Below are 13,753 nucleotides of genomic sequence, written 5' to 3'. Positions count from 1 at the left end.
ACATATGGCTAATAAACACATGAAAAGATGTTCAACATCATTAGTCATAAAGGCAATGCATATGAAAAAAATGAGATGCCACATCATACCCCACTAGGATGGGTTAAAAAAGATTGACAATAACAAGTGTTGGTGAGAATGTCAGGAAATGGGATCTCTCATACACTGCTGGTGATAACATAAAATGGTGTGCTTTGAGAAAACAGTTTGGTAGGTCCTCAAAAGCTTAAACATTGAGTCACCATATGACCTAGCAATTCTACTCCTAGAAGAACTTACATATGTCCAAGCAAAAATCTGTACCTGAGTGTTCACAGAAGCACTACTCATAATAGCCAAAAAGTGGAAACAATCCAATGGCCATCAGCTGAAATATGAATTAACAAAATGTTGTATACCCATATAATGGAATATTATTCAGCCATTAAAAAGGAATGAAGTATTGATTCGTGCCACCACATGATGAATGTTGAAAATGTTATGCTAAATGAAAGAAGACACCAAAGGTCACAAATTGTTTGATTCTGTTTATATGAAAAGTCCACAACAGACAAATTCATAAAGACAGAAGGTACTTCGTGGTTGCCAGCGGCTGGAGAGCAGGGGAAACGGGAAGTGACCATTAATGGTTATGTGTTTTCTCTGGAGTGATGAAAATGTTCTGGAATTAAATAGCAGTGATGTTTGTATCCCTTTGTGAATATACTAAAACCACTGATCTATATACTTGAAAAGGCAAATATTATGGTATGTGAAATATATTCCAACTTAAAAAAAAAAAACAGCTTCATGACTGACAAAAATAAAAGACCAAGTATGAAACCCAGTGAAAGATCAAGAAAATAAACCAAACATTGTAAGAAAAATGCAGAAAACACACAAAGTTAGAAATATGGCAGTCACGAAACAAGGACAGTTCAGAAAAAGAGCAGTTATGGAAAAGGGTCTTAATGAATCTCAGAAATAGAAACATAATTGGCCGGAGGGGAGGATACATGCATTGAAAAACAGAATAAGCAGATGAACACAGCATTAGTGACTGGAAAGTCAGTCTCTCAGAACACAGTACAAAGGGACAGAACAATGGAAAGTCTGAAGTAAAGGTAAAAGTGACATCAAGAATGAAATTCGAAAGTTCCATTATTCTTCAAACAAGTTCCAAAAAGAAAAATTACAGAATATGGGGGAAAGCAATACTAAACTAAATAGATAATCCTTTTCCAACTAAAATGAACATGCCCACAAAGTAAAAAGGAGAAATTTAAACAAAAACATCCCCACACCAAGAATAATTATAGTAAAACTTCAAAACATCAAAGTGAAGTGAAGTCGCTCAGTCGTGTCTGACTCTTTGCGACCCCATGAACTGCAGCCCACCGAGCTCCTCTAGCCATGGGATTCTCCAGGCAAGAATACTGGAGTGGGTTGCCATTTCCTTCTCAAAACATCAAGAATAATAACAAAACTTAAAACTATGAAAAGACGAAAACTATTACCTACAAAGGACTCATAAAGACATTAGACTTCTTAACAACATGAATGAAAGAAGAGAACAGGAGAGTATCATATGTCAAGGACTGAAGGAAAATATCTTTCACCCCAGATTTATATACCCAGTCACAGTATGTCTCAAATGTAGGAGAGCAACAAGTGTAGCAAGATGTTTTCCAGGAATTCCCTGGCAGTCCAGTAGTAAAGACTGTAAATTTCCACTGCTGGGAGGCCCAGGGTTCAATCCCTGATTTGGGAATTAAGATCCTGCAAGGCTCCTGGTGCAGCCAAAAAAAAAAAAAAAAGGACATTTTCAGACATCAAAGGACTCTGAAAGCTCACTGCCTACTTAATCTCTTTGAAAGAATTACTCAAGGATATACTCCTAAAAGAAAATACACTCAAATATGGTGAAATGCAATAAGCAATGGAAGACAAATTTTATTGAAATCTATTAATTTGCAATAAGTATTGATTTTATATTTTGGAATAAAAAATTGGAAACTAAAATTCCAGACAAGGCAGACATGGGAGATTGGTGAGAGAGAGGTAGACAAAAAGTAACAGAATAGTATAGTTTTTCTTAGAAAAGCACAGTTGCATATTAATTTTTTTAAATAGAAGAATAAGTTTCTCAAAATATAAAACAGGTGCATCACATTAAATTATGTACAACCACAAAAATATTTCAGTGCTTATAAATGTCTTCATCTCTTCTCAGTTTATACTGCTGGATGTGGGTGCAGATTTTAACTTCTCTTCAGCAGGGTCTGCCAGACTCTATGTGGCATGATCACTGACAGCGCTGCCCTGCAGGTTGGCTCTCTTCCTCTTGGGAGAATGTGGAGGTGATAGATAGAGACCATTGTGGAAAGGGGAGGGAATGTGTATGAGTGTTTACATATACAGAGTGGCTGGGAAGTGAAATATACATATGGTTATAATATACACACACAGCTGGAAGTATTTCCTTTTCCTGGCCAAATTCAAGCATGCGCCGCCAACTATAAACAGCTGGGAAATGGTGAGTCAGATCAGCAAGAACACCATCAACTCTGTAGAGACCCCTACACTGACCCCCATGCAGATGTATTTTTTCATATTTAACTATTGTTGTTTAGTTGCTAAGTCGTGCCCAGCTCTTTGTGACCCCAAGGACTATAGCCCACCAGGCTTCTCTGTCCATGGGATTTCCCAGGCAAGAATACTGGAGTGGGTTGCCATCTCCTACTCCAGGGTAGGCTTCCAAGGTGGCGCTAGTGGTAAAGAATCCACCTGCCAATGCAGGAGACAGATGAGACGGGTTCAATCCCTGGGTCAGGAGGATCCTCTGGAGGAGGAAATGGCAACCCACTCCAAGTATTCTTGCCTGGAAAATGCCGTGGTCAAAGGAGCCTGGTGGGCGACAGCCCCTGGGGTCGCAAAGAGCTGGACATGACTGGGCACACACACACCGCAGAGGATCTTCCCAGTCCAGGGATCGAACCCAAGCCTCTGGCATTGACAGGTGGATTCTTTCTCACTGAGCCACCTTGGAAGTCCATATTTAATTGGCATGTACAGTAATACACCACGTGCCAGGGACCTCACTAGACATGTCTACAAACTTTACCCACCCAATGAGGAAAAGCAAGTCTGTTCTACCCTTGAGGAACTTGGGCTAATGAACCGGCCCAAGGTCACAGGACTGGTATGTACTAGCGCCCTCATCAGGGTCTTAGCCGCCAACCAGCTGGCATTCAACTAGAACTGCAACGAAAACAAAAGAAGACTAGAAAATACCAGAGTGTGTTACTCATGACACGAGTAAATGCTGCTAGGGAAACTCTTAAATTTACTTATACGTAGGTGGGTGCTGTTTCACAATATAAATGCATTTTTTTAAAATTGTGGACCCACAGTCAAAAGTTTCGTATGTCACTGCTGTTGTTCAGGGGAGGTTTCTTACATCAGAAAAGCCTGCTGACGAGACTACCCTGGTGGAGTAGTTAAGACTCCACATTTTAGGGGGAACAAGTTTGATCCCGGCTCAGGGAACTAAGATCCTACATGCTTCATGGCTCCGCCAAAAAAAGAAAAGCCTGCTGGCAAAAATTTTCCTTCTAATCCTCCCCCACTCTCTCAAATATCCCTGGCTTCTGAAATCCTATGGGGTTTCTCAGAGGCTCTTGTTCTACTCTGGGACTGGTAGTCAGGAGCTCACATCAGAAAAGGAAACACCCGGGGGTCTCCTGCAGAGGGCTGCCCTCCACCCATCACATTTCCCTGAGCTTCACCCACTTAAGTTTGAGAAGAATCACCTGAGGAAAGTGATCCATTAAAGAGAATGAAGGAGAGCTGCTTTGAAAAGAGCAGTGAGAGGGCCATTATGTATTTCCTTATGTATTTTAAGGAAAATCAGAAAGGAACTACAGAAAAAATCTGGGACTAGAGCTGGGACCCCAGAAAGGGCTCTTTAAAAATGCAGGTGGGGGTTTGCAGGAAGTTGCCAGAGTGAGGTGAAATTTACAAGAGGGCAGTTTGTTCCCGTTTCATAAAGGTTCCCTGAATGTCTGCCAAGTTTGACAGGGCTGAGCCAGGGGCTGCAGACACAAAGAAAAACTTCATTTCTTAGTGATTAGAGAGGAAAATAGACGAGAAAAACGGACAGCTTTACAATGCACTGCTATCTAGGAGTTATGGATTCAGCGAGAAGGCTCCCTGGAGAAATCACCTGAGTCTTCTGGGAGAGGAGGCATAAAAGAGATGAAAGGTCGTGCCAGGAAGAAATTTGGCCTTCCTGGAGATTAAGGAACATAGTTTAAAGACAAGAAAAGCCTGCCCACTCTCCAAAGGCCTCCCATAGAACTTAGAATAAAATTCAAATACCTTCTTTCCCTAAAAGGCCCTAGGTGGGCTCACCTCTCATCCCATTCCTGGTTCATCCTCCCTACCAGTTCCCCGTCCTGCAGGCACACTGGCCTTCTGCTTCCTCACCTTCAGGCTTCCACTCGATTGGCTTTCCCCAGGCCTCACCTGGCTCTTCCTCCCAACCAGCCCAGGGGCAATTTCACCTTCTCTTGCCTCAGTGGGCCCCAACCACTTCCTAATATCCCTGTGTCTTCTTCATAGTACTTCACTATACAAAAGTATCTTTTTACTTTATGTTTGTCTTGATTTGTTTATTGTTTGTCTTATATATGCACAGGCAAAAACTTGGTAGCACGTGGTATGAGCCCAATAAAGTGAAGTCGTTCAGTCTTGTCTGACTCTCTGCGACCCCATGGACCGTAGCTTACCAGGCTCCTCTGTCCATGGGATTTTCCAGGCAAGAGTACTGGAGTGGGTTGCCATTTCCTTCTCCAGGGGATCTTCCCAACCCAGGGATCGAACCCAGGTCTCCTGCATTCCAGGCAGACGCTTTACCATCTGAGCCACCAGGGAAGTCCATGAGCCCAATAAATACCATTAAATAAATGAGTTGACAGATTAGCAGGCTAAATTGTGAATGAAATGCAGGGAACTCTGGATTTTACTCTGAAAGCGATGAGGAAATCACTAAGGATTTTTAAGTAGAGACTAACAGGATCAGGGGCTTCCCTGGTGATTCAGTCAGTAACAAGTCTGCCTGTAACATAGGAGACCCGGGTTCATTCCTTGGGTCGGGAAAAGCCCCTGGAGAAGGAAATGGCAACCCACTCCAGCATCCTCGTCTGGAGAATCCCATGGACAGAGGAGCCTGGAAGACTACAGTCCACACAGTCGCAGAATCAGACACAACTGAGCAACAGACACACATGCACAACATGACCAGGACGCGCGTTCCAGAGACTCACTCCACTCAAGGGCGTCAGCGTGGGGGCTGTGAAGACTTCTAGAATAAGCCACTATGGCTTGAAAAGATTATTTTGAGCTAAAGGCACTGGAGTTCTTGAAATCCCTTTTTTGCGCAAAGCAGATCCTCCTCCAAAGAACTCAATTGTCAAAAATCTCCTCCCCAGGAGCAACTCTCAACTTTTTTTGGAGACAGAGACAAAAAGAAGTTGGCTACACCCAAACAATGTCACCAAACCCCTTTCCCCCATCCCCTTTGAAGTCATTTTTCTCAGAAGTGTCCCTCTACCTCTCCTCCTCCTCTCTTAAGATGGTACATAAGTCCCAAATTCTAACTGCCTCCTTGAGTTGAATTTTTTGTGAACTCGAATGCATCAGTACTTAACTAAACCTATTTTTCTCTTGTTCATATCTTTTGTCAGTTTAATTTGCAGGACTCCAGTTAAGAACCTAAGAGTTTTTCCTCCCTGACAATGAGAAGGAGGTTGTTCTAGAAACACAAATGAGACGAATTTGGAAATGGGCAGAAAGAATGGATCCACGAGAAGCTTAAATTCACTCAATAATACTCAGTGATCCTCTGAACACAGGGGACAAGGGAGAAAGAAATCCCAGGTTCCCAACTGGAAGATCACGTGAACAAGGGCCCACTTACCAAGTTGTAAAGGCAAAGAGGCTGAACAGGGATCTGAAGTCATTGAGTCCAGGGTGTCTACTGGCCTATGGCTCAGATGAGAAAAAGACTGGGGCTTCAGAAGGCATACAACTATGAAGATGCAGGAAGGTTTGAAATGGTAATGCAGGTTGCTGAGATGGTCTATGCTTTGTTGGTCCATTTTCCCCCTATCTTGTTGGCTGAGGGTGAGGGCACATTGGAGAGGTTTGAGCCTTGTTCACAGTGAAATGGCTCAAACCAACCTGTTTCAACCTCTTATCACTAAGAGTTAGCATTTACAGACCACCTACAAAGCACACAGTGTCATCTCTAATCCTTAAATTGATAACACTCATCCTTTGTCAGATGTGAAAACTCACCCCTCAGTGTTTACCATAATAAAACACTCAATAGACATTCACTGGTTGGGATGATGAAATGAAAGTGATTGATGGGACTTCCCTGGTGGTCCAGTGCTTAAGACTCCATGCGTCCACTGGGGTCTTGTTGCAGAACTAAGATCTTGCATGCTGTGCTGTGCAGCCAAAGATATTTTTTTAAAAAGAAAAGAAAGTGAGCAGAATGTGAACTGAAACTTTAAGAATAAACTCCACATCTGACTTTGGCACAGCCAGCACTTAGGTATCAAGAGGGTGAGTTTTATGACCAAGTAAAGCTTATCCACTGTGATCAGAGGCACTGAACATACCTATCTTCCACTGGGTCCTGATACCCAATTTCACAAACAGCAGACGGAGCTTTGTAACTAGACCACTGGGGATCCCAGGGAAACTCAGTCACCCAAGGGGTAGCATTATGAGGAGGAGTTATCTAACTGGGCCGTTGTCAGCATTTAACACCTTCAGGTTAATGACTTAACCCCGAAGTGGCAGAGCCCTGTCAAAAACTACAGAGAGAGAAAGATGGATCAGGGACTTGGGGGCTGGGCTTCGTGGGGGGCCACATCTGACCGATCCTGTGGGCTGGGAATGTTCACAACAAAGAAGGGACCAGAAATCAGGAAAATGGGAACTGAGGTTCTGACAGGGTTGACCCTGACTTCCTGGGGAGGACAAGGCATTGTATGAAACCCATTTCCTAAATTCTGATGTCTCTGACAACTAAGACCTATTATTATTAAGGAAAGTTCTTCAAGAGGTGACACCTTTGAACAGACTCAAAACTGGAAAATAAAACAAAGATTTAACAAAAGGATAGTGGTAGCAAATGGAATGGTTGAAAAAATACTGTTAGTGCCAGAGTGGAGTGGAGTTAGTCGCTCAGTCATGTCTGACTCCTTGTGACCCCATGGACTGTAGCCGACCAGGCTCTTCTGTGCAAGGGATTCTCCGGAAAGAATACTGGAGTGGGTTGTCATTCCTTTCTCCAGGGGATCTTCCCGACCCAGAGATCGAACCTGGGTCTCCTGCATTGCAGGCAGATTCTTTACCACTGAGCCATCAGGAAAGCCCGTTAGTGCCAGACTGGGATTCAGATCCAAGCTTGCCCACTTACTAGCTGTGTAAATGCCCATACATGTATCAGAGCCCATGAGCCTTTATCTCCTCTATCAGTTTCTACTAGAGTGTACACACACACACACACACAGCCCCATTGTTCTTTTTTTCTTTCTCCCTTAGCCCAAGCCTAGGTAACGAGAGGGTCTTTTGTGGAATGTGACCAGTGAGAGGCTCAATCACCCTTGAGGAAGTTAGAATGTCTTCGCTATTAGTATTCTGTGGGGTCCACAAGGGCTTAAGGTTCTACTGATACACACTTATGGTTTTATGAAGAGGCCTCGGGACTGCTTCTATTTGCATCATTATCTGTAGTCCTTTATATTTCTGATCAGTGGAACTATTTGCACATTCAAGACCCAGAAGTCCAGTAAGAAGTTCCAACCCAAGCAGGAATTAAATATATGAGTAGTATTGTTAATAAGAGAATATGCAAAAAATGATGAAGATTTACTCTGATTAACTACTTCGTAAGGAAAACTAAATTCAATCAGAATACATATTTTCAAAGGCAGAAAGGCTTTTGAAGGTGATTTTTATTTATATGTGAAGATCAAATTGTTCTCAAATCCTCTCACATCACACTGGCAGGTAACTAAAAAACATGATTCCACACATGAATATTTCCTTTACATATGTATTTAACAACATTCCTGGGAATTCCTGGTGCTTCAGTGGTTAGAACTCTGTGCTTTCACTGCCATGGCCCAGGTTCAATCCCTGGAGGGGGGACTAAGATCCCGAAAGCCATGTGACCCAGCCAAAATAAGAAAACAAACAACATATCTCTAATGTGTTCTGACCTACCCATGCTTCTGCAAGAAAGGAAAAGTATTCTTGTGAGCTTTTCTTTTTTCCCCCAAACTATCACTCTGAGAGTGACCAAGTTTATTTCACACACGGAGAAACAGAGCTGGAGTCTTCCCCAGAGGTCCCCAAGAGGAGAAAGTCCACCCACAATCTGGGTGCTTTAGGTCAGAAGTGAAAAACCCCCATTTGTCTTGCATGTCACAGCAGAACCAGGGAAAGTCACTGTCACAGGAGAGCTTTAAAGCCTTCTTTGAGAATTTAAAAGTTGTCTTTCTACATTTTTTAAAATTTCTTAAAAAAAATTTTTTTTGTAGCACCTTGTGGCATGTCAAATCTTAGTTCCCCAACCAGGGATCAAACCCACATCCCCAGCGTCAGAAGCATGGAGTCTTAAGTTCTGTACTGTCAGGAAATCCCAAGAGTTGCCTTAAAAAAAAAAAAAGAAAAGAAAAGAAAAAGGTAAGGAATACATGAATAAAAGAGGTAGAGAAGAAGAAAGAAAAATGAGCAGGGCAGACGTGACTGTGGAAGTGAAATTATGGGATGGGAGTTGTGAGACTGTATAAAGCTGAGTGAACTCTGAGACCCAGCACCCCAGACAGAAAAAGATAATCCTTCAAACTCTGAGCCACACCCCTTATCCAGAACTCCAGAACTCGCTGTTACTGCATCTTTTCCCCATTAGACTACCCCATATCTGTTTTAATATTAAAATGGGAGAGATTTCTGGTAAAAGTAGAGGATCAAGATTCTATGACACCAGGAATCACTGAGACATGTTCACAAATATCTGATATAAAAATACACCCTCTATGTGTATTTGAATAAGCTCTGGGCCTAAGGTGTGACCTTGGTCACATCATTTTCAATTATTCGAGGCTTCCATCTCTTCCAACTCTTACATATATCTGTATTTTCAGAACCAGAAGAGATTAGCTATAGCCAGGACTGTAGTCAACCCAAGTCGTTACGGACAAGAGAAGGGACTTAAATTTCCATGAATCTGACCCTATGCTAAATCTCGCTCAGTTCCAGACTTGTGGCTCCAAAAGAGTCCCCTGGCATCTCAGCCATGGATTCAGATCAGAACAATTCTACTTACTCTCAAGAAACAATGAGAAGAGATAACTCATTAATAGTTTAAAATATTATTTTAAGGAAAAAAAAGCTCACTAATGATTAGTAGAATTGCCAGATTCACCACTTTTATACCCATCAGGGAAGTATCACCTGCTGACCCTGGATTTTTGTGTCTCCTGTAACCACCTAAACTGTCACTTCCTCAGACCCTGAGAGAGTACACGGGCTGCTATGGAAACAAGACCACACTTAGCTGTACTGTGGGTGAGCAGTCGTCTTAGCCAAATTTTCCTTAAAAATTGGGAGAGACTTTGGGAAAGAATAACTTCACTTTCGGATTAAATATGATCATTTAATTGCCTTCCTTATTATTATAGTTTTTAAAGCACTGTAATTTACTTAAGACTTAAAGTCCATTTGTGTCTAAAAATAAAAGAATAAAATAAACCATTATTTTTAGTGCAGTTGTTTTAAATGGTTTAATTATTGCTTCCTCTCTCTGGAGTTTTATCTGAAGCATGGGGGTTGAAGGTGAGACTCATCTTATCTCTAATTAAGGACCCTGAAAGGCCGGTGGGGGGGGGGCGGGCGGGGAGGGTTCAGAAGCGGCCAAATCGATCCTTAACAGAACTAAAGTACCTAAGAACACTCCTGCTATTCATGAATAAAATGTGGAGTGTAAGCCAAAGTAGTTTAGTTTAAGGCTCACCTTAGCTGCACTAACATTTTTAAACTTAGCATAATGTAGTAAAATGTACGAGGCAACTCGGTTTAAAAATGAGATGGGAGGGTTTCTTTTAAGACCATGGGCAAATAAAAATCATACGACCCACCTTCAATCACATTCTTTTGCATAGCAATGCTGGTCAGACCTGCATCCCACACACCAGGGCAGAGTTCTAAACCTCATGGAAAAAGTCCCACGTCACTGTGAAGCTCAGGCACCAAACCAAGTCCATTAGGAAGGTTTGGAATTCATTAGAGAAATGATTTGCTCATGGTTCAAAGTGCACCATATTCATCTTTTCTCAGAGAAAATAAGTCCTCCTCTCCAACCCCCACTATCCACTACTGGAGTTTGTAAATGTAATATCTACCCCAAATACCAAATAACACAGGGTTATAAGGCAACACAGGGCCCAGGGCTCATTAGAAATCAGAACGACCACCTGGTGACACCTTGCTGCCTCAAGAAAGGAAGACCACAGGAGCAGAAGTCAGGACTCCCAGCCTCCACCCCCATCCCGACTCCCAAGGACCACATCAGCTGGCATAACAGTTGTCAGGGACAGTCCTTGCTAGAACTGCTGACTGAAAAAGCAAATGTTCTGATAGAGATTCTGCATTCAGGCCTAAACTCCCAAATCAAGCCAGCAACACTTGGAAAGAACAGGAGCCCTAGATAATGGAGGAAATCTTCAGAGAACAAACCATGGCACAGCAGAATCAGGTGGAGAGAGGCCAGGCTTCATTCAGGAATGTGTGCTTCTCTCACCACACAAATATACTCCGTGCTTTTATTAGCAAGATTCCAGTTTGATCCCAAGAACTCACAAGGGAAGATCCTGATACAGAAACATCAGTTACAGGTGGGTTTACCTTGGGTTAGGAGCAGTGGGGCGCATCCTACATCTGGCTCTGGGGTAGCCCTTCCTTCAGGAAATTCCTTCCCCTCAGCTAAAGTGTTAATGTCACTGCAAGTCCCCAAATCAAAAATGCAAAGTGCCTCTTTAAAGAACTGCAGGAAAAACAAACAGGCCCCAAGCATTTCCCGGATCCCAGTCTCTGGCCCTCAGGACAATATCAAATTACAGGGTTTTTCTTCCCCAGTATAGTCTCATTTCTTTTCCTTTTTTTCAGAGGATCACAATTGCACCCTATTGTGCGTCTACCCTTTCAAATACCTTACAAATACATTCCCATTCCGAATCTCTCCGGAGCCTCCTAAAAATCTAGGGGAGGAGCTGACAAATGCAATTTGAATAATAATGAAGCGACTGAACAATTTAATTACCAAAAGTAGCCCTAGAGACTCCAACAAAAGGGTGGAAAGCCTTTATCTACAAAAATGTGGCCACCTGCTAGACTGTGAGACCAATTATGGGGAATGCAGAAGAGAGAGGTGCACAGGTGTGCACAGAAGTTTAAGCAATTGAAGAATTAGCACAAAACATCTCTAGGGACCAGCACCCTGAAAAAGGGTGGCTTGGAAAGCTCCTTTCTCATCTATCAGGCTCAAGACTTAACTTTCTTCCCTTTCTGATTCATTGAAAGTAGCACCTACAGTAAGTAAAATACTGAAAACTGCCCTCCCACCCCCAAGAGAAAGGCTTTGTTTATGGAGAATTTAAAATAAGTTCAATGAATTTTCAAAACAGGTTCTACAAAATCAAGTCAAGAAAGTACTGTTTAATCCCTCCTACAATTTCTTCAAAGTGAACATTCTAAGTTCTTTCTTTAGGAAGCTGACAATTTCACCTAGATGTTGTGTTTATTCTACTGACATTTCCAAATGACCTTACAATAAAGGATTTTTTCCTCGCTTTGGAGGGAAACAAAAAAGATAAATCTTTCTGGAATCCTAAAAGGCTCTCAACTTCCTTAGGCTTTAAGAATAAAATGCAGGAAGCCCCCACAGGCTGGCCAATTGCTAAATCCCGCTTTTTGAAAAGGAAACAAGAGTTTGCTTCTAAGTGGCCCTGTATTTCCCCGCCCCGCGCTCACTCCAGGGCAGGCGCTGCCATGCCCAGGTGGTGACACCTAGCAGAGATAAGGTGTCCTAACAACCCTATTTGCCTGGATCTCCGGATACCCGCGGCCACTCGGCGACTCCCTTATCACCTGGGCGCATCCCCCAGCCGCTCCACCGGTGCCGCCACGCCAGCCCCTGGACCCCTCCCGCGGCGACACGGGGCAAGACTGACACCCGCAGCTGCCGACGACCTGCCAGTCACGCTGCCGCCGGCTGCCTTTTTTAGCCATGACATCTGACCCCGGCTTCGATAGCAGCATTCAGGGAGAGGTCCCAGGCGCGCCGGGCGGTCCCTCCCCTCCCCAACCCCCAGACCCTACGGAGAGCTCGGAACTGCCCGAGAGCGCGCGTTCCTCCAGTCCAAACGCCTCCTCTTTGCCCTCTCCACCGATCCCGGTCCCCCCGCCGCTGCCTGCACCCGGGCTCCCCCATTTTGCAGCTCGCGACAGCTCCTCCGGCGCCCCTCCCGACCTCAACCGCGAAACTCCGCTCTCCTGGATCCCCTCCAAGTCCGCGGCCCGCGCGCCCGGCACGGCGGGAGTGCCGGCGGAGGTCTTCCCGGCCGGGGGGCCGAGCCGGGGACCCGACGCTCACCTCCCTCCTCCGCCCCGCTGTCCGGCTCGGCGTCCGAGGAGTCGGGCCCGTCTCCGTAGTCCGCTAGCCCCACCAGCTCATCCTCCTCCTCCTCGTCCTCCTCCTCCTCCGGCTGCGGCTTCCCCAGCACCTGGCTCATCGCGCCCACGGCCGGCCGTCCCGGGGACGACGGGGGTCCCTGGTGGTGGGGGTTCGGCCAAACCTCCTGGCCTGCGGTTCGCAACCTATTTCTAAATTGAGGTTTTGTCCCGAGGTCCGTGGGCGGAGACGGAGACCGCGCTTTCCCCCGCGGCGGTCGGCGTCCAGGTCTGGGTCCCGCGGTTCCCAGCGCGCCCGGAGCCCCCTGCCCCGCCCCGCCTCGCCCCGCCCGCTCTCCCGCCCGCCGGCGGAGGAGTCAGCCGGAGCGCGGCAGTTCCTCCCCCGAGGAGGGAGAGAGAGACTGCGTGACCCAAGTCACCTGACACACAGTCACACACACACACACACACACACACACACACACTCACACCCCGCACGGGCGCGAGCGCTCTTTCCCGGGTGCAGGCACCGATCGTTGGAGCGCTGGGCCGAGGCCGCGCACACACACTCAAGGGGGAGCAAGGCAGCGCGGGGCCCTCCACCCGCCCAGAAGCGCACACACACACGCCGGGTACTCGGGGCCCCGGGACCCGGCGCAGTCACCCACCGCGGCTGCGCGCCCGGGGCCCCCAAGCGCCCCTCCTGCACGTGGTCCACGCACAGGCAGGGGAGCCGGCGGCCCGCACAGCCGGAGGACCTCTCCCCGCCCACCTCGACACGCACACCCCACCTTGGGCGGCCTTCTCCAGTCTTCACTCCTGGGCGAGGGTTCCAGTCCCAAGCGGGCTCCCCCCGCCCAAGGCTGCTGCGCCCGAGACACCTCTCAGAGCCGCATGCCTAGACCACCCCGCGGATGCTGAAGCGCCCCAAGAAGAAAACTCGGGAGAAATGCACCGCAGAGGAGGCGCTGTCTCCATGGCAATTGCCTTTTAGTGCGCATTTGCGGTTCAAAGTGCTTCCCGC

At 45.7% G+C, this 13,753-nt stretch overlaps 1 protein-coding gene and 1 non-coding gene across 2 annotated transcripts in view; both read right to left on the bottom strand.

Moving 5' to 3' along the window:
- The window catches only part of RRAGD (Ras related GTP binding D), a 34,810-nt gene extending 21,959 nt beyond the window's left edge, over positions 1 to 12,851 (bottom strand). The window contains exon 1 of the mRNA XM_068985411.1: positions 12,713 to 12,851. Within this exon, the coding sequence (XP_068841512.1) occupies positions 12,713 to 12,851 (139 nt within the window). The remainder of the gene's footprint in view (positions 1 to 12,712) is intronic.
- TRNAS-GGA (transfer RNA serine (anticodon GGA)) lies at positions 4,843 to 4,914 on the bottom strand. The gene has a single exon. It is a non-coding gene; the product is annotated as a tRNA-Ser (tRNA).
- Positions 12,852 to 13,753: the final 902 nt, after the last annotated feature.

This window comes from Capricornis sumatraensis, chromosome 13 (genome assembly GCF_032405125.1).
Source record: "Capricornis sumatraensis isolate serow.1 chromosome 13, serow.2, whole genome shotgun sequence".
NCBI classification, from domain to species: domain Eukaryota; kingdom Metazoa; phylum Chordata; class Mammalia; order Artiodactyla; family Bovidae; genus Capricornis; species Capricornis sumatraensis.
This window is presented reverse-complemented; position numbering and strand designations above follow the sequence as displayed.